The 23,454-nt window shown below is 41.8% G+C and overlaps 1 protein-coding gene across 5 annotated transcripts in view; it reads left to right on the top strand.

The window, feature by feature from the left end:
- Runx2 (RUNX family transcription factor 2) overlaps positions 1-23,454 on the top strand; it is a 174,768-nt gene that overhangs the window by 132,611 nt on the left and 18,703 nt on the right. For all 5 annotated transcript variants that reach the window (XM_042672002.1, XM_042672000.1, XM_042671999.1 and 2 more), the window contains one exon: positions 14,728-14,889. In XM_042672002.1, coding sequence (XP_042527936.1) covers positions 14,728-14,889 — 162 coding nt within the window. The remainder of the gene's footprint in view (positions 1-14,727; positions 14,890-23,454) is intronic.

Raw genomic sequence — 23,454 nt, 5'->3', positions numbered from 1 at the left:
AATTCATTTAAAGTTCACTCATTGGTTCTTTTGGATCTTCAATGAATGCCATTGTGTTTGTGCTGTTCTCTCTCTTTTGGGCACCTTTCCTTGCTTTTTTGTCTAAAGACATTTCTATCTTCCTTCAAAACTGAGATTAAATACTGCCCTTTCTCTGCAGAAAGCCCCTTCCAGTCTTCTCAAGCCAACTCAGGCCCCCATATTGCTCTGTACAACTCTCTAATGATGACATCATGGCTCATGTGGCGATGACAATGACTTCAGAATAGGTCTGTCTTTTTTCACTTTGAACTCTTCAAAGTCTAAGGTTCTGTTTCACGCACCTTTGTGTCTCTGTTGCCTTGAATAGTGACTGCTGCCCTAGTGATGTTTGGTTTGGTGGTGAGCAGATAAATGGGTCATTGGCTTCCCTCTTAGCCCGAATGTTTCTTTAAAGCTTATTTTATTGAGTTGCTATCAGTTGTATATCAGGTGTCAGGCATTATTCTAATGGTTTGAACTCATGCACTCTCACAACAGCTTTATGAGATAAATGACATTATTGACACCGAGGACCAACAAGTTAAAATAACTCACCCTAGGTCACACTCATGTTAACTTCAGGAATGAAAGACAGATCTAGACAGTTCCAGGGCCCTGTGAACTACCAAGCATCCTTGGAAGACTCGGATGTATTTTTTCATAACTGAGCTTGCCTCCATTTCTGTACCTCAACAGTGTTCATTTATGCAGTTCTTTACCACTTTCAACCTAGTCTTAACACACATTTTTATTAAGGCCTAAAAACAATCCTGAAAGCAACATATCTTATGGGCGGAAGGAATGGTTCATGGAAAAACGACTTGCTAAGGCCACTACAGCTGTAATAGTTGGCAGTGGGTTCCAGGTTCTTTGTAGCGGGTCATCTTCAAGCTAAGTCCTCAGGGAATACTTCCTTTTACTTCTCTCCCTTGGAGATGAGGATCCTCAGAGACTGTATTTTCCTAAAGAGAGATATCTCAGGAGTATTGAGTTTTGCTTTCAAATAATTTTAGTGACTAAATTACACATATATGAGCATGTTTCCAAGTTCATATTATTAGGCAGATCTGAGAAAAATAGCTTGCTAGCAGTTACTTTGGCTGAATCCAAAGTCACTTCACCAAGTAACTTCACCAAGTCTCTTGGTGAAGAGTGAGTCTTTAAAAAGGAAGAGGGTCTAGGGCCAGTTGGGCCAGTGTGATTAGCATGCATGGGGGCTCAACGCCCCCGTGGTCATCCTGAAACCTTTTCCTCTCAGAAAGAGGAAAGCACAGCTGAGAATGGTGTGTCTCCATTTATTCCTCTTCTGCTCGGTCGTGTGAAAGAAGCTGGGAGGTGAAGTGGACGTGGGTGTGGGGGAGAAGGAACCCAAGAGGGGCTCAGGGACTGTGGAACAGGAAGCATCCATCAGTCTGGGAGGGCAGAGGGAAGCACAGGAGGGCCCGGCCTTCACAGTCATGGTGGTCCCATTACGAAGGGAGGCCACGTAAGAGCTGAGGTTAGAAGCACTTCGGTGGTGCTTTGTTTGGCTTTCTGGAGTCCATGGAAAGAAATCCCCATCTCCTTCCTTCTGAGATCCTTTAGGCAGCAGATCCAGGTCAGTTTTCCCTGGCCAGGCGCATGTATTCATGAGCAGGAAATCTCTTTAGGTAAATTCTTCCCTGCCCTATACATGTATTCATGAGCAGGAAATCTCTTTAGAGGAAGTTGCGGATCACAACCTCTTTCCTCATTTTCTTTAAAGAGCACAAACCCTGTGTGTAAACAGGCTTTCACAGCTGTCTAGCTGTGATGTCCACCTTCCAAGGAAGAATAGAATTTTGGCATAGCCTGTGCCATCTTTGGAGAATTAAGCTCTTGTGGTAAGCTGGTGAGGAGGGGTTGTGTTGCTTCACTTGCTTACAGCATCCACAGATGAGCTTCTCAAAAGGGCTCTGTTTGGGTTTCAGTCAGTTGGAATTCTCTTATTATTTACAATAATTATTAATGATAACCTATTTGAAATCTGGCTTGATTATGCTTTCTCCACGAGAAAAACTTGGTTCTCTTGCCAAAAGAACCTGTCATTTTCTTCTATCTAGAATTGACACTTCACACTCAAGGTCTCCTTGTGACAGAAGGGTCCATTTCCTGGGGAAGGGCTTCTGCTGATCCTTCTCTTCCCTAAAATGTTCTATTTGTCATCTCTCTAGATTCGGTCCCAGAGGAGGTTTTGGTTTCATCCTCCAATTCTTTTCCAAAGCACCATCCTTCTCTGTATAGTTTTAGTTTTATGTATATGTGCATCCATTTATATGTATGCATGTATGTAGACACAAATGTGCTTACCATTCGCATTTACATATGTCTAAGGACCTTTATCACATCTTTTACCTTTTGTGATCAAGGCTCAGAACACTTGCTTTTGAAGGAACTGTCCAACTTCAAGACTAACTCGGGAGATGTTGTTTGTGCAGTGGTAGCTTGTAGGCTCTGAGGATGTGATTTGATGTTTAATCACAGACGGACATGAGGTATCATACAGTGTGTTGATGTACATTGCCCATGTGAGGTTAAGTAACAATAATAGATAGACATTTTCAGAATAAAAAGTATGTCATTTTTCCCCCTTTAATATATGTAAAAATCTTCTGGGAATAAAATTATGTGGTACTATTCCCAGTTATGGCCATCAGATTATTTTTAGGGCTTTTCTTATTGTGATAAAGATTTTCTTTTGTATGCTTTCAAAACAACTGGTTCTTAACAGTATTTAAGATACAGATTTAATGGAGGAGTCAGGATGGTGAACTCTATTTAGTGAGTGAAAAAAGAGAAGGGTTTACTACACGGAGAAGGGAAGTCTAACAAGATAGTTGTAGCAGTTAGGGAGCGGAGGTATAGGTAGGGGAGGATTAGGAAGAATGTTAAGTGTTTGGAGCTGTTATCATAGTAGCAGGACAATGGGAAAGGACAGTGACTAAATAGGAGTCCGTGATGGTGTGTGGCTCCTTGACCTCAAGGACATCACCTTCTAGAGGCCTTAGGGAAACGATGACGATCTGGGCACCCATGTGGAGGGATGGCCCCTAGAACACAGTACAGAAGGAACAACTTCTGAAGCTGAGCCGTCTTGTGTACTTGAAGGAGAACAGTAGCCAAGTGGGGACATCCATGCCTTTGTTCCGATGAGAAGCAGGAGTGTCGTTTGCGAAGGCTTGAGGGATGGGAGCTGGGGGCAGTTTCTTCACCAACGTCATCTCCTCACGTGAGCCCCACTATTTGCCCTCTCCTCCCTCCTTCATCAGTCTGACACTACCTCGACCACAGTCCTCTGGTTGTATTTAGCTTCGGATCTCCTGGCAGTGTCCCCGAGGTTGTGTTGATGTGTGATCCTGTTACACTGTGGCTTACAGTCCACAAACAACTCTGATTCTCTGGGGCTGGACAGGCTTCCTCTGTCCTCTCTTGCAGCTGTCCAGATGAAGCCCTGCATGCTTGTGTCTATTTGGTTACCTCTTTCTGTATGATAGAATTATTTCCTCATCCAGCTTCTCCATCCACTATATTGGATTTTCCTCCCAATTTTTAAAGAAGTCAAGAGGGGTAATTCTTGGAGAGAAATCTCACTTTGGAGAGGAGGAAGATTGTTTCTAGTCCTTGGAGATTTTGGTGAAGGTAACTGGACAGACATTGGACTATAATACCATTATATACCTCTCTCTAAGCTTACCATGAACTATATTAATGACCACTTCCTGGTAGGCCTTTTAATTATCTCTAAATTACAATGGCTATAAGACATATGTCTTGCCAGGGTTCAGGTACACAATAGACAGGTGAGCTTTCTTCTAATCCATTGATCTAATAAGCCTAGGAATCAGACTTTCAGTGAACCCTTTCTGTTTTCTGAGTCACTGGTGGGGATTAAATGTGAAAAGTTCTTTGTAGGCAGTCTTTTGAAAATGACTTAAGTGTTTTTAGTGAATTGTAGGCAAGTTGACACAAACCATGACTCAAAAAAAAACTAGTTAAAGCTTAGATATTACTGGAAGCAAAACATTTCCAGAATAATGTATATGGAATAAGGGAATATAATACCTATTGTATTTGGTGTCATAAAGGCATTATTGTCAAATATCTTAACAAGAGTCATGTGGAATAGTTATTCTGGAGAGGAAATTGAGATTGATGGTGGGTAGAGTTGTAGGAAGACATATTTTACTTCTGTGAGGAGGAGAACTTTTTGAACCCTGCTCTGTCAGTTAAAAACTCCTTGCCTACTAGTGGCCATAAATTGTTGTAATATTGTAGGACATAATTCACCTCAGAGACTTGACTTCATCTAAAGCAGTAAGCTTTCCATCCTTATCTCTTCACCTCTATTTTTTGGTCCTTAATTTCCTCCTGACTCTGTTTGCTATGCTCTTACTATTTGAAGATCATTCTTCTTGATAGGGAAGATTAAATCAAAATGATGTTGGGAAATGTTCCTAACTGTCTTGAATAAAAATTATGTTCATTGTTCTCCAACTTTGGCCTATATTAGCATCACCTAGGGAGAGGGTTAAAAGTACACCCATTCTTTTCCCTTGACTCAGAATGTAGGAAGCATAGCCCACCAAAATGCCCAAGGCCCATTGCACCAGGATTACCTTGTCCCTCCAGAATCAACCCTGACCAGCCTGCAAGCGTCCGGAGGCCTCATCCCCACAGTCAGATGATGTATGGAGTGCACTGAAGTGCCCAAGCCTGTCTCTTGGTTTCCTGAGTGAAGCCCAGAGGCTCCATCCATGACGTGTCCTTTATCGTTCTACTTTTCGAGCATACCCCTCCCTGCTCATCTTGCCTAGACTGAACTTCTGCCCTTTGACTATTAGGATGGGGTGAGACGGAGATTTAAACTACATAGCTGATCATGTCACCCCAGAATAAGTTCCAGAAAGCTAAAGGGGACCTCCCTTTGCATTTAGGATAAAGACCAGAACTTGTAGCACATCCCAGCAGGCTCAGCCTCACCTGGCTTCTTCCCAGCTGCTCTGCCATCTCACCAGGGATTTTGTTGTTGCTCTGGCATCAGGGATATCTTGAGAGAAACCGAAGCTTTTCTTGGTCCTCTGTCAGATCCCCGAAGGAGTCTCTCTCTTTCTCTCTGTCTCTGTCTCTGTCTCTCTCTGTCTCTGTCTCTCTCTGTCTCTGTCTCTCTCTGTCTCTCTGTCTGTCTGTCTCTCTCTCTCATAGGACTTGGATCCCCGCTGTTTTCTTTGCCTAATACTCCTTTCATCCCATGCAGTCATCTTCTGGACTCAGCCTGCTGTTCAGTCTTGGCTTGGATTCATGCTCGTCCAAACCCTAGGGCGCAGGCATTAGGTCTGTCTTTATTCATCACTAACATTCCTTGTGTCTGACACAGTTCCAGAGTGGATTCACATAGTGAAGGAATAAATGAATGACTGGGGGATAATCTCTAGAGCCCCGGGTACTATTATCTATGCACCAATAGGTATTGCCAATGCCTGAAGACCTTCTGTAACGCTTGGGCTCCTGTATTTGGCTCTTTGGGCGTTGAATACTAGCTTCACTTAAACTTGAATGGACTACAGTGATGTTGGAATTATTATTTGAACCATCATGCCCTTTGGCCAGCCCAGTTATAGTTTTAAGTTCCAGTCCAACCCATGGATTGGTATCTTGTTCTCTTCCTTCGACTGATTTTACCAGTGAGGATGAGGATATGCCAACCCCGAGGCCAGCTTAAGTGCCGCAATGGTGGCACATCTTGCTTGTTCTCTTACATTTTCCTTTTGAACAAGAATGGCCTCTCCCTCTCTGTAAGACAGTGGCGAGTCTCATGCAGCTCAGAGTTGGTGATATTTCAAAGATGCTTCTCATCTCTTTGTTAGAGGGTGTAATAGGCTGTATTTGCCATCACTCCATCTCCTCTTTGCTAGTATCTCCAGAGAGTCACTGTGTTCCTCTTCTCACATTGTTTGCACGGCACCTGCACATGCCTGTGGCCAGGCCTGGTCTCCACACAGCTTGCTGCTCTTTGCCCACATTTCAGTTTAAAGCTCTGTGAGTCAGCTAAATAATTCTGGTAGGCACCTTAGTCCTTATGGAAAGCTCTGGTGGTGACAGGAAGGGAAGTCAGAATCTTACTTTTGGGTCTGTTCTGGCTACAAAGAGCCAATATTGTATGATGGAAGGCGCCAAGCTGTGTAAGCACTCACCTGTTCCTGTCCCTGCCACCTGGGTGGGTGTGGCACGTCTTTAATGACTTATCTCCTGCCTTACCTCTGACTCACCTGCTACTTCCAGAAAGGACTAGGTGAAGGAGGCTCACTTTCCTGAGTAGGTATCATTGTGGCATTTTATGACTGGAAGTTGGCTTAGCCGTGATGCATCCATTTTTACTTTACAGTGATACTCAGAGGTCAGTTACTGACACTCAGCTATACAATTTGTGCCACAGTCTCCTGTCCAGGCTCTTCCAATGCGTAGAGGAAGCTATTCAGGAAATGACCATGTTAAGCATTAGAAAGGAGATCCACAAGCAAGTATGGCAAGCTCATTCTTAAATCCAGTCTGGCTAAAAGGGATCTTAGAGAAGACATAGAATGTAACCTTGAGTGTTTAGTGTAGGTTGTTTTTGAAATTAGAATCTGTGTATGTACATATGTATGATGTGAATGTATTTGTATTATAGATGACAATGGTATGATTAAAATAGGACAGGCAAAGGCAAGTCTGCTCTTTTGCCTTATGATTATTGGCTATATTTGGCCCTGGTATAGTCAAGAGGCATAGTTCTAAACTAGTCACCTCTTTATACTTTTCATTTTAAATACCTCAGTTATTTCAAGAAATAGTTGAGGTTTTCATAGCCTGAGGTGAGTGCTAATGAGGGAGGATGGGGGGAGGATGAGGGGTAGGACTATGGGGTCTCTCACGGTACTCCAGATCCTCCATACAGCAGGTAGTCACGGCAGATGCACTGAGCTCTGGGTTTCCTGGGCTTTTTATGAAATGCTACTGCTCTGCATCATGGAATGCTCTGTCTTCTGAATGCACTGGCTCAGCCAGGAAAGAATGCTGTGTGTTTTCCTGTAGCCAGTTTTCTCCTTGGCCCCTTTCTCTTTGCTTCTCTTCCCTCCTCTTTTGTGTCTTAGTGTGACCCCAGGTGTTTGCAGTTCAGGCATACATACAGACATGAAATTTGTTGTTGCAGTCATTGAAAGTAGGGAGACTCTTTTTTTGGAGGGGGCAGTACTGGGGATTGAACCCAGGGCCAGGGCACTGTCCTTTAGCGTTTTCACTCTGTTACTGGAGGTACTGGAGGCTACGTTCTGTGTTTCTGTTGGTTAATTGGAGATAAGAGGCTAGGATACAAACGTGAGCCACCAGTGCCCATCTTGGAGGCTCTTTATATGTCATTTCAGGAAGTGTATGGCTGCCCTCACACCCCCATATTGATGACTGAACTTTGGAAGCTACAGTCCAGCTCAGCAGAGACAGTCTGCTTTCCTCATGTCCCCAGATTGTCATAAATGACTGCCCCCCTTTTGCCTCATAAATGAGACAGTATTGCTGAGCACTTTTAGCAAGGCTGCCCTTCTCTACTGCTCTGGTTTGGGGTTTAGAGTTGAAAGCAGAGACAAGTACTCTCCACAAAGTCTGAGCTGAGGGAACACTACCCTAGAAAGAGGACTGAAGAAAAAAAAAAGAAGCACATTGGTGCTCCGTGGTTTATTTCTCACGCTGGAGCCTTTTCACAGATACAGATACATGCTGGTGATCGACGTTGCCTTTTTCTGCACAAGCGCTGAAAGGCTTGGGTATGTTGGATATCTGGTTCCTTCTTCTGGCTTTCAGTGGTTTCTACCTTGGACAAAGCACACGCACGGAAGCTGAGCCATTAGCAGTGAGGTTTGGTCTGCTCTCACACAGGAAACTAAAGTTGCTTCTGAAATGTGCAGTGGCCCAGCCCGGGCACGCGATAAACAGCTTGACCATGTGTGCCTGGTGGCATTCTTTAGTTGGCTTTCATGGCACGCACTGGGAACTGTTTTCTCCTGTTTCATCCTCGAGATTTCCAGGAGCAGCTGAGGTTCTCGGCTGTGCTCTCCTCTCCTTCTAGTCATTTTGATTAATCACATCCTGCCTGTAAGTGCAGCAAGCCCATTATATAGGAAAGACCTGATTTCTCTCTCTCAAGTTTATGTTACGGGTCAAATTCGATTTCCTTTCTCCTCTTAAGAAAAAAAAAAAAAGCACACACAATTTTAGGTGGCAGGAGAGAAGTTTATGGAGAAGTAGAGGAGTCGCATTTAAAGGCTTTTAGGATGTTTAATATTTCAGACTTTCTAAGCACTCAGAACTCTCTGCATACAAGCACTGCAACACTGAAGGATTTATTTTGAAGCTGTCATAGCCAAACCATATACATAAAATGTTTATAATGTAGGAAAAGATATAGGTACTCTTCCTGATGGTTCCTGTGTTAAAAAATATGAATGACAATTTTTGACATTTTTATACCTTGACAATATGAAAAATTCAAAGACAGTTTTGTTTCTTTTGGCCTTCCCTGTAAAATAATGTTACCTTCTAAAACCTTGTAAGTGGTTTTAGGTTTTGGGTCATGCAGGACAGAAACTCAAGGCCGTGCCCAACGCTGCTGTCCTTTGAGACCTAAAAGGCCAGGCTATTTTTACTTGTGTTGGTAGTACTTTTTATGTTTCTGCAGACCCACACATAGCATCATTGTCCCTCTGGCTGGGGCTGAGTGAAGGGAGGGATTTTACCTGTTCTGTGAGACCCGAAGTTGAGAGGAGAACAGTCTCCTGTTGGTTCATGGTTAATTGGTAGGTTTGTTTCAGAGCTGGGCTTTTTATTTACCCCACTAGTGACTTTGGGGCTGATTGGTGACAACTAGGAGTCATCTGTCACCTGCTCTGACTCATTCACATTCAGAGTGACTCTTGGAGGTTTCAGGTTCCTTCAGGAAGCAGGAATTCAGAAATGGTTCAGGCGTTCAGGTGAAGGTGACTTTCCTCCACTCTACGCATTCATAAAAAAACAAAAAAACCGTAAATATGCCATAAGCATATTATGATCGGATTTTATTTTCTTCATGACTAAGGAAGCTGAGAATATTTGTAGCCATTTTTCCCTACTGAAAGATTGAAAAGTTATTTGAAAATACACTTAACAGGTTTCTTCTTCTAGGGAGAAATCAAAATCAAGAAGAAACAGTACCAAGGTTAAAAGATCATACAGGGTAACTCCATGACTAACAGATTTAATCTCTAATCTGCGAGCCTACAAACTGTAAGATGTTTTCTGAAACTTGTTTTCTGCTGGAAGATGAGATTGAGGACTGGCTCCAGGAAGTCTAAGCTCAAAGAGCAGAATGAAAGCAAATACAAAGTGGGAGGTTCAGTGCAGAAAGAGGTTCTAATTATGGCGAATGTAATGGGTCTTTCCATGTGTTAAACTCTTTCATCTCACCATCTCAATCTTTATAGCAACCTTATGAAGCTAGTTTTCTTATTTCTCCCCATTTTGCAGATGAGGAAACTTGATGTTTAGGCAGGCTGGTGTAATTATTTCTGCCATATAATCCAGAAAGGGTGGAGGTTGGATTATGACTCATTCCGAGAGAATTAGAGAAGGCCTGGGATGTTGGGGTGATTCAGAACATTACCTTTTTTATAAAAAAAATTACTGAGTAACTCCTCTTTAAAATTACTTATTCCAAATCTAGTGAATCCCATAGGAAATTCTTGTATTTGGTTTTTCTTTAGTAATTCCTCTCTCTCAGAATGTCATCATCATAGACTCTTAGACCAGTGACTTTGAAAGAGATTGATTGGACTATGGTATGTCTTCTGAGGGACTTAAAAAAAAACCTACCACCAACAACAAAGGAAGAACTTTTCACCTAGATGTAGTGAAAAGTTGTTTTTTCTATCTTGGATCTCTTCAGGGAAGGCCTCCACTGAAAGCAAAACCATCTTTCAGTAGACTGCTTTACTACATATCTTGGTAGTCAGGAAGTATACATAAAACTTAAAACCTTACTGGTAGAATTCTTTTATAGCCTAAGAGGAAACTGAAGAATGATCCACTGCAACCTCATTTTATTATTCCGTAATTCACCCAAACCATGTTGGAGGCTCATTCAATAGTGATTGATTATCTACTATGTGCAAGGCCTTATACTGAGTGACACCGAGTCTGGTCATGGATAAGAGTAATTAAGTGAATCCAGCCACCCAAATAATATAGAGTCAGAGATTTACTTTCCTGAATAATGATGCTGAATTTTCATTCACTATATAGTATCTGGTTTTTCATTCAGAGGATCTAACTCTCTCAGCCACATTGAGAAAGACATCCAATGTCATATGGCAGAACTTCTGCCACAAGGAGCCTTACAAACACAGTAATAGTTTTATTATAAAACTTTACACACCTCAAAATGCTTTTACATGTATCCCCTCATCAACATGTTCCAAAAGAACACAACAGAAGTTTTTATGGAACTCATTTTCCAGAGAGCCCTGTACCTACTTGCTTTATAGACATTGAGAGTACCAGATAACCTATCAGATATGCTCAGGTAATAATGATTTTTTTAAAAACCTGAAATAAGATTACTGTCATTTTACAGATTAGCCACTGGGTGCCCACAAGTTTTAGTAAATTGTTTAGTATAGCAGGAAGCTAGGAGTCTAGCTCAGATTAGTCTTCCTAGTTGATATACATGGCTACATTGACTTTACCATATACCACTGTCTTATATTCTAGAAAGGGAACTGGAGACTTAGAAAGTTAGCTAACTTAGCTATAAGCTTGCAGATCTCAGAGCTGAGCCTCCTGCTCAGATCCTCTCATGAGGAGACCAGTTGATTTCCCATGTATACTGGGTGGCCTCTTGGAGAAAGGGTAACTGGAAGGCTGTCTCAGTATGGACTCTTAATCCTTTGAGATCAGTATAAGTCAACTGAGTATTTCAGTCATTCTTTACATTTCTTTGTACTCTTTCCCTCCCCTCACCCCCTAGTTTTAGGAAGAATGCCCTGTCTATAGACAACATACACAAACATACTGCTTAAACTACTTGTTCAAGATGTTGGATGGGGATGTTAAAGTAGAATGTCAGAGTTTGGCCTTTTATACCCAACTCCTTTAGCTATAAGGTTCTTGTCCTTTTGATCTTTTGGAAATGCTGCTTGAGAGGAGCCCTCCCCTTCAGGCAGTTGCTTTCCTGTGCTACGAGGAGTGAAGACCACTTGCTACTTTTTTTTTTCTAAGTAGGGAAGTAAGTCAGGAAGCTCGTCCACAGCAAAGGTATCACAGTGTCTGCCTTGAGAGTTGTAAAACACAGATGTTTGTTACCTTTTTAGAAGAACATTATTTTTTATTAGCATACATTAATAGTACAAAGGGCAAGATTTGCTGTGGTAATTGCACAGATGCATACAGTGGGCTGAGGGAAGGCGGTTGAATTCGCTGCTTTTAATGATCAAGTGTCCTTTAGGTTTCTTGAAGGAAAAAACTTATGTGAATCATTTGCAGTACTGCACTTTCAAACCCAGGTAAATGTTCCTTCTTTTCCCCCTCTGTCTCTGTTGATGTTAGTGAATATCAGATCAATATCCAGATTCTCTTTAGTATTCCCACTCAAGGAAATACATGCACACCATTCAGCCTTTAAATAAAATTATTTCTAAATTGAACCCATAAGCGTGAAATAGTTGAAACACAACTATTTGAACTGTATAGAAAAACCAGTGACTGTACAAGAGGAATCACCACAGGAAAAAAATCCACATCGTATTTTAATATGCTCATTTTTATTTTTTAAAGATAAATTATTCAAATGCATTTAGTGGTTTTTACTTCCCAGTGTTGGCTATTTAACACTGGGCCTCTTGCAATGTAGGCAGGCTCTTGCCTTTGAACTGAGCCCACAAGCCCTTTGGTATTTTGTTTTGGGAGTCTCACCACTACTAGTACACAGGCTGGTCTCAAACCTATGTTCCTGGTGTCTCTGCCTCCTTCATAGCTGGGCAGTACAGCCCTGTACCACCACACCCAGCACAAAAATATTTGAAAAATAAGTGTTTTTTTCAAAGAGTGATAGGAGGTGCAGTAATTTTACGTCTATTCCTAACATATTCATCCCAGTTTAGATTTGTTTTAAATATTCCAATGTCTCAGTGTTATCAAAAGATTTTTTTTTTTTTTAAGGATAATCAGTACTTGCTGGGATGTCTTGTGTGCTTTCTTCTGGTAATCTCACATCCCTATCATATAGACATTACCCTTTTAAAGATGGGTAAACTGATGCTCTATGTGGCTGAGTAATAAAACCAAGGTCACACTAGAAGGAGGAGAACTAACTCTCAGAACTAGCTCTGATTTTACTTCTGAACCTTACGATTTCACGCATATTTGAATATGCCAAGCTCTCCTGGAAACAGTCTGGTCTATTAGAAGTTTAAAAATAAACATGAAATTTTAAAGTTAGTGTAAAATACATGTGTTAGGAGAAATTTGTTTATAATTTGTTTTGGTTGGCCTTCAAGTAAGAACAAAACAGTTTTAAATAGTACATACTTTTTCTGTGTTGGAAACATATAGCAAATCTACAATTTGTTTTTCTTATGTGGATTGAAGGCCTTTTAAATCCACTTAGCCTTGCATTTCGACCTCTAAGGAACTCCTTAGAGATCCATCAAAAGACATCAAAGGCTGGGTGACAATGGCTCATGCCTGTAATCCTAGCTACTCAGGAGGCTGAGACCTGGAGGATTGTGGTTTGAAGTCAGCTTGGGTAGAAAAGGCTGTGAGACTCTATTGCCAATTCACCAGCAAAAAAAAGCTGTTCTACAGGAATAACTCAAGTGGTAGAGTAGCAGCTCTGAGTAAGAAAGCCAAGTAAGAGCTGAGATCACACACACGCACACACACACACACACACACACACACACAGAGTTAATGATCAGTGATTACCTCTAACTACTTTTCTGATAATTATTTTTTATTATTATGGGGATATAGTGTCAGCAGGACACATTCCAGACATGAGACATTTTAAAAACATTTCAACAGGATTAACAGTGTCTCCCTGTTCTCTTGTTTTGTGTGATTTTTTTCTTGCTGATAGAAATTCATCTGTGCTGCACATTGAAACTGGATGGCTATCAAACTTTTCAGGGTTTTTTTTTTTAAATGGTAGTTAACTTGGAAATTAAATCTTGTCCTTTTCTTAAAGATCATCTTCTATTTTATTTATTTTAAAATCTCTTTTTAAAAATCTACAAATGGTTGTATAGGAGGGTTATCATTTACCACGTCCATTTATGGGCACAGTGCATTTTGATCAGAGTCACTACTTCCGTTTCGGTCATTCTCCCAGGTTCCTGCCCCTCCCTTTATCAGTCACAACACTGGCTGAGATGGAGCTCCTGCACGCCTTTCCATTCACCTCACCTGTCACTCCCGCCATTCTCATCCCTCCTCTGTTCATTAACCCTCCTCCCCCCACCCCCACGGACCCCCTCCCCTCCCCCCCCCACCCCCGCCCCCAGCCAGGAAGTCCTATTTCATTAATCTGCGGGAGCTGAGATGCACCAGGCTCACTCACATCACGGAATCATGCAATAGAAACCACAAAGTGCATCTGAAAGATAGTTTCTGGATACGTGACAGTCAAAGGCACAGGCTACAAGTTCTACAAGTTAAAATTTCCAACAACGTTTTTTTTTTTTTTGTCGGTTGTGGGGCCTGAACTCTGGGCCAGGACTCTGTCCCTCAGCTCTTCAGCTCAAGGCTAGCGCTCTACCACTTGAGCCACTTCTAGCTTTTTTCTGCTTATGTGGTGCTGAGGAATCAAACCCATGGCCTCATGAATGCAAGGCAAGCACTCTTACCACTGAGCCACCTTCCCACCTTTTAATTGAATAAAAGAAGTAAAAGAATGTTCAGTGGGAAGTGGTAGAGCGCTAGCCTTGAGCTGAAGAGCTGAGGGACAGCGCCCAGGCCCAGAGTTCAGGCCCCATGACTGACAAAAAAAAAAAAAAAAAAGGAAAAAAAAAGAATGTTCAGTGGGAGAGTTTTAGAGAATACCAAAAATAAATAAATAAATAACCCTGATTTCCCCTTGCAAAAACAAGCCAAGCAGAGTGTTTTCTATGACTCTTAAACTTGCCAAATAGAAATATGTATGTGACAAGATGCATTGCATTTGTAAATGACTTTGTTAAGTGGCAAAAACTAATTTCAGTATGTATCCTCCAAAGTTAAGAAAATCCAGGGAAGGGAGGAGAGTGCGGGTGGGTGAGAATGCTAGAAGGGCTGATAGGGATCGAGACACCTGGTGTTCACAAACGGCTTTGTTGAGTGGCGACTCCCTTATACAACCACTTACAGGTAAAATATGCTTTTAAAAAGAAGTACGTTCAAGTAATAAGAGGGCAGATCCTCTTTAGGCACAATGGTCCATTTATGTTGCATTTATTGAGACTTGAAATCTTAGAGAGCTCTTTGCATCAAGACATGAAGGAGTGAGATGATGAGCAGTAGTCATTTCGGAAATGTTTTTCAATTTATTTTCCTATTTTGTCCTTTCTAACTTTTAGATGGAATGTTTCTAAGGCTGCAGTGGCTGCTAAACTAAAGACTTAAAAAAACCCTTTTTATTATTTTTTTCCTCAGATCCCAGGCAGGCCCAGTCTTCGCCACCATGGTCCTATGACCAGACTTACCCCTCTTACCTGAGCCAGATGACGTCTCCGTCCATCCACTCCACCACCCCGCTCTCCTCCACGCGGGGCACTGGGCTCCCTGCCATCACCGAGGTGCCCAGGCGGATCTCAGGTAAAGACCAAGCTTTAACTAACAGCCCAGCTCCATGCAGGGGTCGGGGCAGGGGCTGCAGGATAGAGGGAGGGGCCAAGCCTGCCTCGCTGTGCTCACAGTGTTAGGAGAGGCATGTGGGCCAGGGTAGACCAGTAGGCACCTAGGTCTTCCAGAATGTGGGTTTATCACACATGTGAATGTTTGGAGTTAAGAGCTTGAAAGTTTTCTAGAGATGGCACACTTTTCTTAAGATCATACCTAGTGTCACCCACTTAGTATCCTGTTGAACTGAGTCCCATTTTGGGGGGGGGTGAGGCCTGTTTCATAATTAGGGCCTTCTCCTGAGGGTCTTACGCTAGGCCTTCCTGTGCGTGTGTCCCTTTCTTTTCCTAACATCTATCTCTAAATCAAATTATAAATCAAATTGATTCTACCACTCTCCATTCCTATTTAAATCCCAGGAGTCTATACTAGCTAGTTCCAAAGAGAGAGCAGGGAGAGGAGGAAAGGAGAGAGAGAGAGAGACAGAGACAGAGAGATAGATAGATACAGAGAAACAGAGACAGAGAGAGATGGAGAGAAAGAGAGAGGAAAGAGAAGCAGAGAGAGAGAGAGCACCTGTAAACTTGGAATTCTTCGTAGAAAGTAGACATTTGAAGGGCCCAACAGGAGACACACTGTAGGTCCTGAACAGCCATCTCCAGACGTCTCTCTCAGCACGGCCACCGCAGCAGTCCCAAATCCTCTACTTGAAAGACACTCTCAAATTTATGGCTCATAGTTGAAGTCTGTGTGCCCCCTTTGTTAGCCCGGAGCATTCATTATGAAGACCCACCCCCCAGAAGAATGTCCAGGATCTCACACACTGACCAGCCAAGAAAGGTGTGAAAGGGGCTCAGCCTCGTGTATGAGCCCTGGGGACACCCTGTTTCTCCTAACATCCAAACTATAGGTTGGTCCCACAGAGGCACACATCCTCTGCACCTTGTGCAGCCTCTTCTCAGCAATCGGGCCCCAGGCACTTATTTGACTCCTGGCCGGGTTAATGCCTTTCTTCGTTTCTGTCTTTCTCTTTGTGTTTCTGTTTCTCTCCCTCTCATTTTCTGCCAAGCTGGAAGCTGCTACTCTCTCCGCTGAGTTTCCTCACTGATGAACCTCCACCAGCAGGCTTTGCTTAAGTTCAGACTCTTGTCTCTTTCACCTTGGGAGGAGGGAAGGCTTTGCTTCTCGAGCAAGTAAGCAGGAAAGGGCTCTCTGCTCCTAGTGCCTCCACCTTTTCTGCAGCAGATGGACGGCCATGGGGGTGAGTAGGGAAAGGCCCGGGGCTGGGGGCTGGGGGGGGGTGGTGGTGGGGAATGGCAAGGTTCTCTGGAAAACTATGTAACCACGTCCCATTTATGACTGCCATTGCTATGCTTATGAATCACATGGTATTTATTGGGAACCGTGGGGGAAGATGGAATTTATGTTTTTCATCTTCTTTGACTGGACACAGCATCTGCTTTAGGCTAGCATCCATCAGAGACCCAGGAGAGGAGGAGGCAGGGACAGGGTTAGTGTGCGGCTGAAGGTGGAAGGTTGGTGGTTTGAAGGTAGTTTGTATTCCGTGCCACCAGTCTTGTACTTTAGAGAGGGACAGAAATGACATTTGGACAGGACAGAATTGTGCACACTTGCTTGTGTTTAGAGTCTCCTTGAGGCTGAAGCAGATTTGGCTACGTTTTGTTCTCTGTCACTACTGGGTATGTCTAGGTCCTAGAGGGAGAAAGCTGGGGGCGTGGCCGGCTTTAGGGACACTTAAACAGCCTTTCCTTGGGGTATTTACCAGGGAAACCACTGAAACTAACACTGAAAAGATACTAAGCGAGTAGTTATTACTGTTTGTCATGTACACGTGCCACACATCGCAGCCAGGTTGTGTTGAGTCTGAGGAGGTTTGTGTTGAGAATTCCTTAAAACAGTTCCACCAAACATCCTAACACCTCCCCTCCTATAGAGAGGAGGAGCGGGCAGAAACTGTGTACCTTTCCAGCCCTGTACTGGTCCTTGGCCAAAGGTAGGAATGTGCCCCTGCCTTAAACTGGTTTAACACCGAGTTTAGTCCAGTTTTTTCCTCCTCGCCAGGCACGGCTGGGAGTTGTTGCCGGTAAAGAATAATGTGGGGCCAAGGTGGGAGGTGCTGGATAAACACTGAAGAGAACAGAAAATCCCTCTTGTCAGCCCCTAGGGAAACAGGAAGGAACATTGTAGATGGGCTGTCAGGGAACTGGAGGAACCCTGCTTTACCCAGCCTGGCTCTTGACTGTGGAGCTGGGTCTGCTCACTGCCGTACTGTCCAGCCCTCTGGGCCCTAGCTGTCTGCAGAGTGAGCACACATCTGTATGCTTCTAGGTCCCATCCTGACAACCACCTCGGAGAGGAGCCCGTCTCAGGCTCTTTTTGGTCCAGGAGACTGGTTGCACAGTTCTGTTTCAGTAGTGTTCTCCTGTTTAGCTAAAGCTATCCATGGAAGGCTCTGTGAGTGAGAATTTAAAAACACCTTTTTAGATGCTTTTGTGACTCGATCCTTTAGGTTCAGTCCATTACTGTACCTCTAGTCTTCATCATGCCTTGTGTCAGATAATACTGTTTTCTGGAAACACGGACAGCTAAAATAGTAAGCTCCATTGCCATACCCAAGCAATTCCTGTGTCACTTTTCTAGATCTTTTCTAGAACAGTTCATGTTTTGTGAGCAGAAGCCAGTTCTCATCTCCCTGTGTAAAGAAACGTATTCTCATGATTTCAGCTGAGAAAGGACAAAGTTTTCCATGTACCTAGTATGACTGGAGGTTCAGACCCAAGTTTGAATCTTAGTTTGACTAATCAGGCAAGCTTAATTGCCTAAAACTTAGCTTTTAAATATACAAATCAGGAGATATTTATTCTTTAGGATGACTGTGGGGATATAAGGTGTTCAGCTTTGGGAGTGATAGGAGAGAATGATGGAAGGGGTGACATTTGCCAATATGCACTGCACTCATAAACTGACATGCTGGCTGGAAACCCCTTTGTGCAACCTCTGAAAGATAAGGGAGAAAAACAGATTACTAAATGAGAGAAGAGTTATTCAGCACAGATATGACACACAATATGTGCCAAATAAGTCATAGCTGATACTACAAACCTAATTTTTTAGAAATATAAACCCATATATTTGTGGGTAAGCTGTGGCTTAATTGGGAAGAGAACTAGAGTAAAATAAATATAGATTTAAACTTGAAAAGGGGATTATTGGCATTACAAAATGGATCACCACAGAACATATTAAGAATAAAAATCGCTTGGAATATTTAAATGAGGCAGTACACTTATGGTAGTCACAAAGCACTTAACACAGTAGACAGTATTTGCCATTTAAAAATGAACATTTATAGCACTAAAAGGACTAATATTTATAGTTATATTTATAAAACTAATGGCCACTAAAGTTGGTAACCATTCATGAAAAGACACTAAAGGATTAAGGAAAAAATAGCTACCCAGTTATGTCATAAAATGAAAAATATTGAGTGATTACCATAACCAGGCGTGATAGTATTCTGCTCCGTAGGGGTCGCAGGAACAACTAGAATGGTCCACTTAGCGAGGTTTGTTTCTAAGGAAATTTGTTGTCATCCTAAAAGACCAAGGAATCTATGAATCTATTTGAAGACTTTCAGAGGATCTTGTTTTATAACTTCCTTTATCAGCGTCCTTTCCTCTGAGCAATTTTTCGAGTGTGTTTACAATTCTAGAACTTGCTGACCTATAACGCTGACACTTAATATGCTATTGTACAGTTCATGTGGTCTTCCTCAAAATCCTTTCTGGAAGAAAGGTATAAACAAAGTAAGATAAAAGATAATGTTAAAGTCTTAATTTTAGTGCACAGATATTTCTAAGTTCATACGTAAAATAGAAACCCTCTGGAAATAGATAGTCTTAAATATCCATGGCAATTAGAACTTTATAACTGCACAATGTATAATTGCCTGCCTTGTTAATGAGCTTGGATCACATTCATTTAAATTATGAAAATTATTTATCAGGAATCAGTCTCATCCTGTGCAGAAGTGTAGAAGCAGCTCTGGAAGGTTGTTCCTCCTCCCCCACCATCTTTACAGTGATAAGTGAGGTCTTATTCATGTGCTGTTTATCAAGTCATTTTCATACATTATTTCCCATCATTTTGTGTGATTCCCAGAGAATATTCACTGTACAGAAGTAGCCAGTTATTTCTCAGTGATTCTGTTAAAGAGCAAGGTGTGGTTAAGTAAGGAATAGTGTGCTATTCACTACCTCAAACCACTGTATGTCTTTATAATTGAAATAATACAACTTCCCATGACATGGTGAATGTTTAAAGTACTCACGAGACTTCACACAGAGGTTACAGTTACTCTTTTGAAGGTCATTGAAAAGCATTATGTAAGTGATCACTGCCCTTCAAATGTACTTTAAAATTTTTTAAAGTAGTTTTACAAAGGGGTTTCAGTCTCACAAGTCAGTGTCACCTCCTGTCATTCTCACTCATCTTTTCTTAATCCCATCCATCCGCATGCTATTGGAAAGATGCACAGTGGTTTATTGCGAATGCTGGACTTGGGGGTCAGATAGGAGCTCTTCTTGCTCTTTCTAATGGAGAAACCACACAGTTGTCATCCTTCCCATCTGAGGGAACTAGCTTTGAGTTACCTAAGGGGCAGACCATGCTGGGAAGTGGGAGAGATTTATTGCCTGGCGGTGGGGGTCCCTTCTGTGGTCTTGATCATGTAGCTCTTTCTGCTGTTTCCAGGAGATGTCAAAGACTTCCTGGAGACACACAGGGGATGACTTTAGATGCTGGCCGTCTCAGGTACAGGAGAGGCCACTAGGGTTTTGCTTTGCATTTGTGGGACCTAAGCACTGTCCCTTAGCTTTTTGTGTTGTTGTTCAAGGCTAAAGCCTTATCACTTGAGCCACAGCTCCGCTTGCTTCTGGCCTTTTTTTTTTTGTCCCCACTGGTTAAATGAAGATAAGAGTCTCATGGGCATTCCTTCCTGGCTGGCTTTGAACCAAGATCCTCATATATCAGCATCTTGAGTAGCTCCAATTATAGGTGGGAGTCACCAAATGCCTGGCAGGAGTCCCCCCCACCCATAGGAAGGAATTCAGAACTGTAATCCTTTTTGATGGTTTTTTTTTTTTTTTTTTTGCCCCAGTTTAGGCAAAGAGCCTTAACTTTCTTCTTCAAAATATTTAAATATAAAAAAAAATTCCACTCCATCAGCTTCATTACACAGGACTGTTGAAGATGCCTCCACATTAATGACTCTCAGCTGCTCAGCTCTTTTACGGTCAGCAGAATAGGCATCGCTCTCATGCAGAAAGTTACTAAAAACTATTTTATCACTGCCACAAAATCTCACAAGTGCCAGTGGAAAAACCCATTGAATCATTTGTCAGCAAGATTGTTGCGTGGAATTTCAAACCCAGTAGTGTTTGATATAGTTCATTTTATATATTTTATATATATATATATATATATATATATATCTCCCTCATATAACTCAGCCTCTTTTAAGTCTCCTGAATCAAGTTTGTGAAATCAGCAGCTTCGGTAAGGTGCCAGATAGTATATGAGCATTTAGTTTAGCAGAGCAGCTCTTAACACACAGGAGGGAGCAATACCTGAAGAAGGGTTAAAAGGAAAACTGGAGCAATTAATACTAATAGGCCAGAAAGTTAAAGCAGCTGTAATAAAAATACTAGAGCATCTACGTTTTACTACAGACCCACTACTTTATTAAGAGCCACCTGTTCGGTAAACATACCTCTGCCCCAGGAGCCATGGGCGAGTAATTAAGTTTAATAGGAGCCACTCTTATTTTGAAGAAGTTCTCTGTTTAAAGCCACAGAGAGGGAAGTTATTAAGTTTAATGGACCCTAAACAAAGGCAAGCGCTGTGTTTACAATGGAATATCCTCAGTATCCTCCATGATATCAACTGTGATTGAATGGATTGTTGACACATTCTGTAAGTACGAGTTCATCTTGCTTTCCCTAACCTTCTGACCAGAGAAGATGGCATTAGAATCTTTCTTGGACCTACCTCAGTTTACTCTACCTCTTGATTTACTGGTTCTAAGGATCAACAATGTATTTTCCATTCCTTCTAGATCAGTTGGAGGTAGTGGGCCAAGTTCACAAAGCTAAGCAAGCTTTTGGTTGCATGACTCGCTATAGTTGCTTGTAGCTCAAAGTGAAATCTGGGTACATGGTATGACTGCTTTTATACATGGTTCTTAGAGTTTCTTTGGTGTGGGGACTTCTGACACACGAATAGCCCTCATGCATACAGAGAAAAGCTTTGTAATGGAAAGAGCCATGTGCATGCATAGATAACAGACCCACGCGTGGTTCTACATTTTATTGAAAGATTTGCTACCATCTCCTTCCTTGAAGAGATGTAAACTGGAGTGTTTATTGATTTCCTCATGGTACACTGGCTTCCTGGCCTCTTAGAAGAGAGTAGAGAAGTTTGAGGAAATCCAAGTTTTAGTTTGAGGGTCATACATAAATTGTAGTGTAAATAAATGACAAATTATCCATTCAGAGAGCAAAATTTCAGAGATTTCTGAGGTTCTAGGAGAAGGAACATACTGTCTATTTTTTAAGACGAAGTCTTCAAGTAAAGGAAGTTTGCTTAATCAAATAAATGCTAGTATCTAAAGCAGGTTGCATTATTAGCCTTAAAAGAGGAGAAAAGTACTGTTTTATATATACATTTTTAGGTTAATACTTCCACTTTTGGAGCAGTTTAGGTTTACAGAAAAATTGAGTAGAGAATATGGGGTTTTTATCTCCTCCCTTTCGCCTCCATTTTCTGCCATCATTTACAATATTATCTACTGCTGAACAATTAAAGTCTGCAGTTGACCTTAGGGTTCACTTTTTATGTTGTGTGTACAGTCCATGGGTTTTGCTAAGTGCATGATGTCATGTATCCACCATTATAGCATCATGTGGAAGCTCTTGTCTATCCTTTTCTTTTCCTTGTCCAGACTCTCATATATTCTCAATCATACAGTATAGTATGTAGCTTTTCCAGACTGGTGTTTTTAATTTTCCTCTTTGTCTTTTCATGGATTAGCATAACATTTTTCTACTATTAAGTAGATTCTGCTGTAAGAATACTTTTTTAAAATTAGAGGATGCTCTAATTTGCCCCTAGAAATATCACCCATGTTTTCATTTGTCATTGACTTTGTCAGTGATACTTCTTGTTAGAAACATTCCATGGATTTCTTCCTTAGGAAATATTTCTGTTACAGAAACTGTGGGCCAAACAGTTTTCCATATCTTTAGTTTATTTTTTTTCTCTCTTTTTTGCTGGTAGAGCGGCTTGAACTCAGGGCCTAGGCGCTGTCCCTGAGCAATTTTGCTCAAGGCGAGCACTCTACCACTTTGAGCCACAGTCCCACTTCCATTTTTCTGGTAGTTAATTGGAGATAAGAGTTTCATGGACTTTCCTGCCCAGGCTGGCTTTGAACCACAATCCTGAGGTCTTAGCCTGCTGAGTAGCTAGGGTTACAGATGTGAGCCGCCGGAACCCACCTTTTAGTCTATTTCTTAGTGAAAGTATTTTTCTTAATTTTGGTGATAGACAAATCCCTAAACAGCCACCTTTAGTTGACTGTATCAACTAGCATTCACAATAGATCTAGTTAAAAAACGTCATTCCTGTGCTTTCTGATCTTTTCCACATACTTGACTCCTTGAAGTAAAGGGGCTGCTCTGCACCTGCCTGGTGTTCCTGAGGCATGCCTGCTGCCTCCCACTTCTCTCTGGCCCACCTTTTTGCACTGGTGACCAGAGGCCATCTTGTTTCCTTAAGATCACCACCTGGCCCCTTAGAGTATCGTTCTTTCCTATCTGCTCCTGTCCGGTGCGCACATCTTCCTTTACTGTGATAATTTGATTACGTGCGTTTTCTTTCATCAGCTTCTTTAACAACAGTGACTTGTCTCACATATTCTTGAGTCATTCAACCGATGGTTAGTAGGTGCTTAGTAATACATAGCGAAATAAGCAAATATTAATGGGAAAGAAGATAGGAAAGAAGAACTGGGCATGTAGGAAAAAGGGGGAGGGTCAAGAAAATAGATTTTGTTCACCTGGAACAACAAAGAAAGGGAAAAAGAAGAGAAACTTTCATTGCTGATAAGGACAGGAAATAGCCCAGTAAGAGTATACATAAACAGTATATATTTTTATCTTCAAGTCTCTTTGCAATGTGTTTCATATTTAGAACACATATCAAGACTGCATCTGTTTCCAGAACTTGTTGCTAACAGTTAGTAAGAATGCCAAAAATACTTTAGGTCCAGCTTCAAACCAAATAGAATTTCTGATTTCTAATTCAGAGTCTGACATTGATTACAGCCATCATGCAATAAAGTGTCAAAGGCTTTTCTGAGAAAATGATGTTAGCTAAGTTGTAAGCTGGATGCAAACTGTTCTTCTAAAAGAAAGCAAAAGTTCTGTTTTTGACAACCCCCTTGTGAACAGCTTCTCACGGAGT

Source organism: Dipodomys spectabilis, unplaced genomic scaffold, assembly GCF_019054845.1.
Source record: "Dipodomys spectabilis isolate Male_0828 unplaced genomic scaffold, ASM1905484v1 ptg000669l, whole genome shotgun sequence".
In the NCBI taxonomy this organism is placed as follows: Eukaryota; Metazoa; Chordata; class Mammalia; order Rodentia; family Heteromyidae; genus Dipodomys; species Dipodomys spectabilis.
Note: the sequence above shows the minus strand (reverse complement) of the source record. Positions and strands in the feature narration are given on the sequence as shown.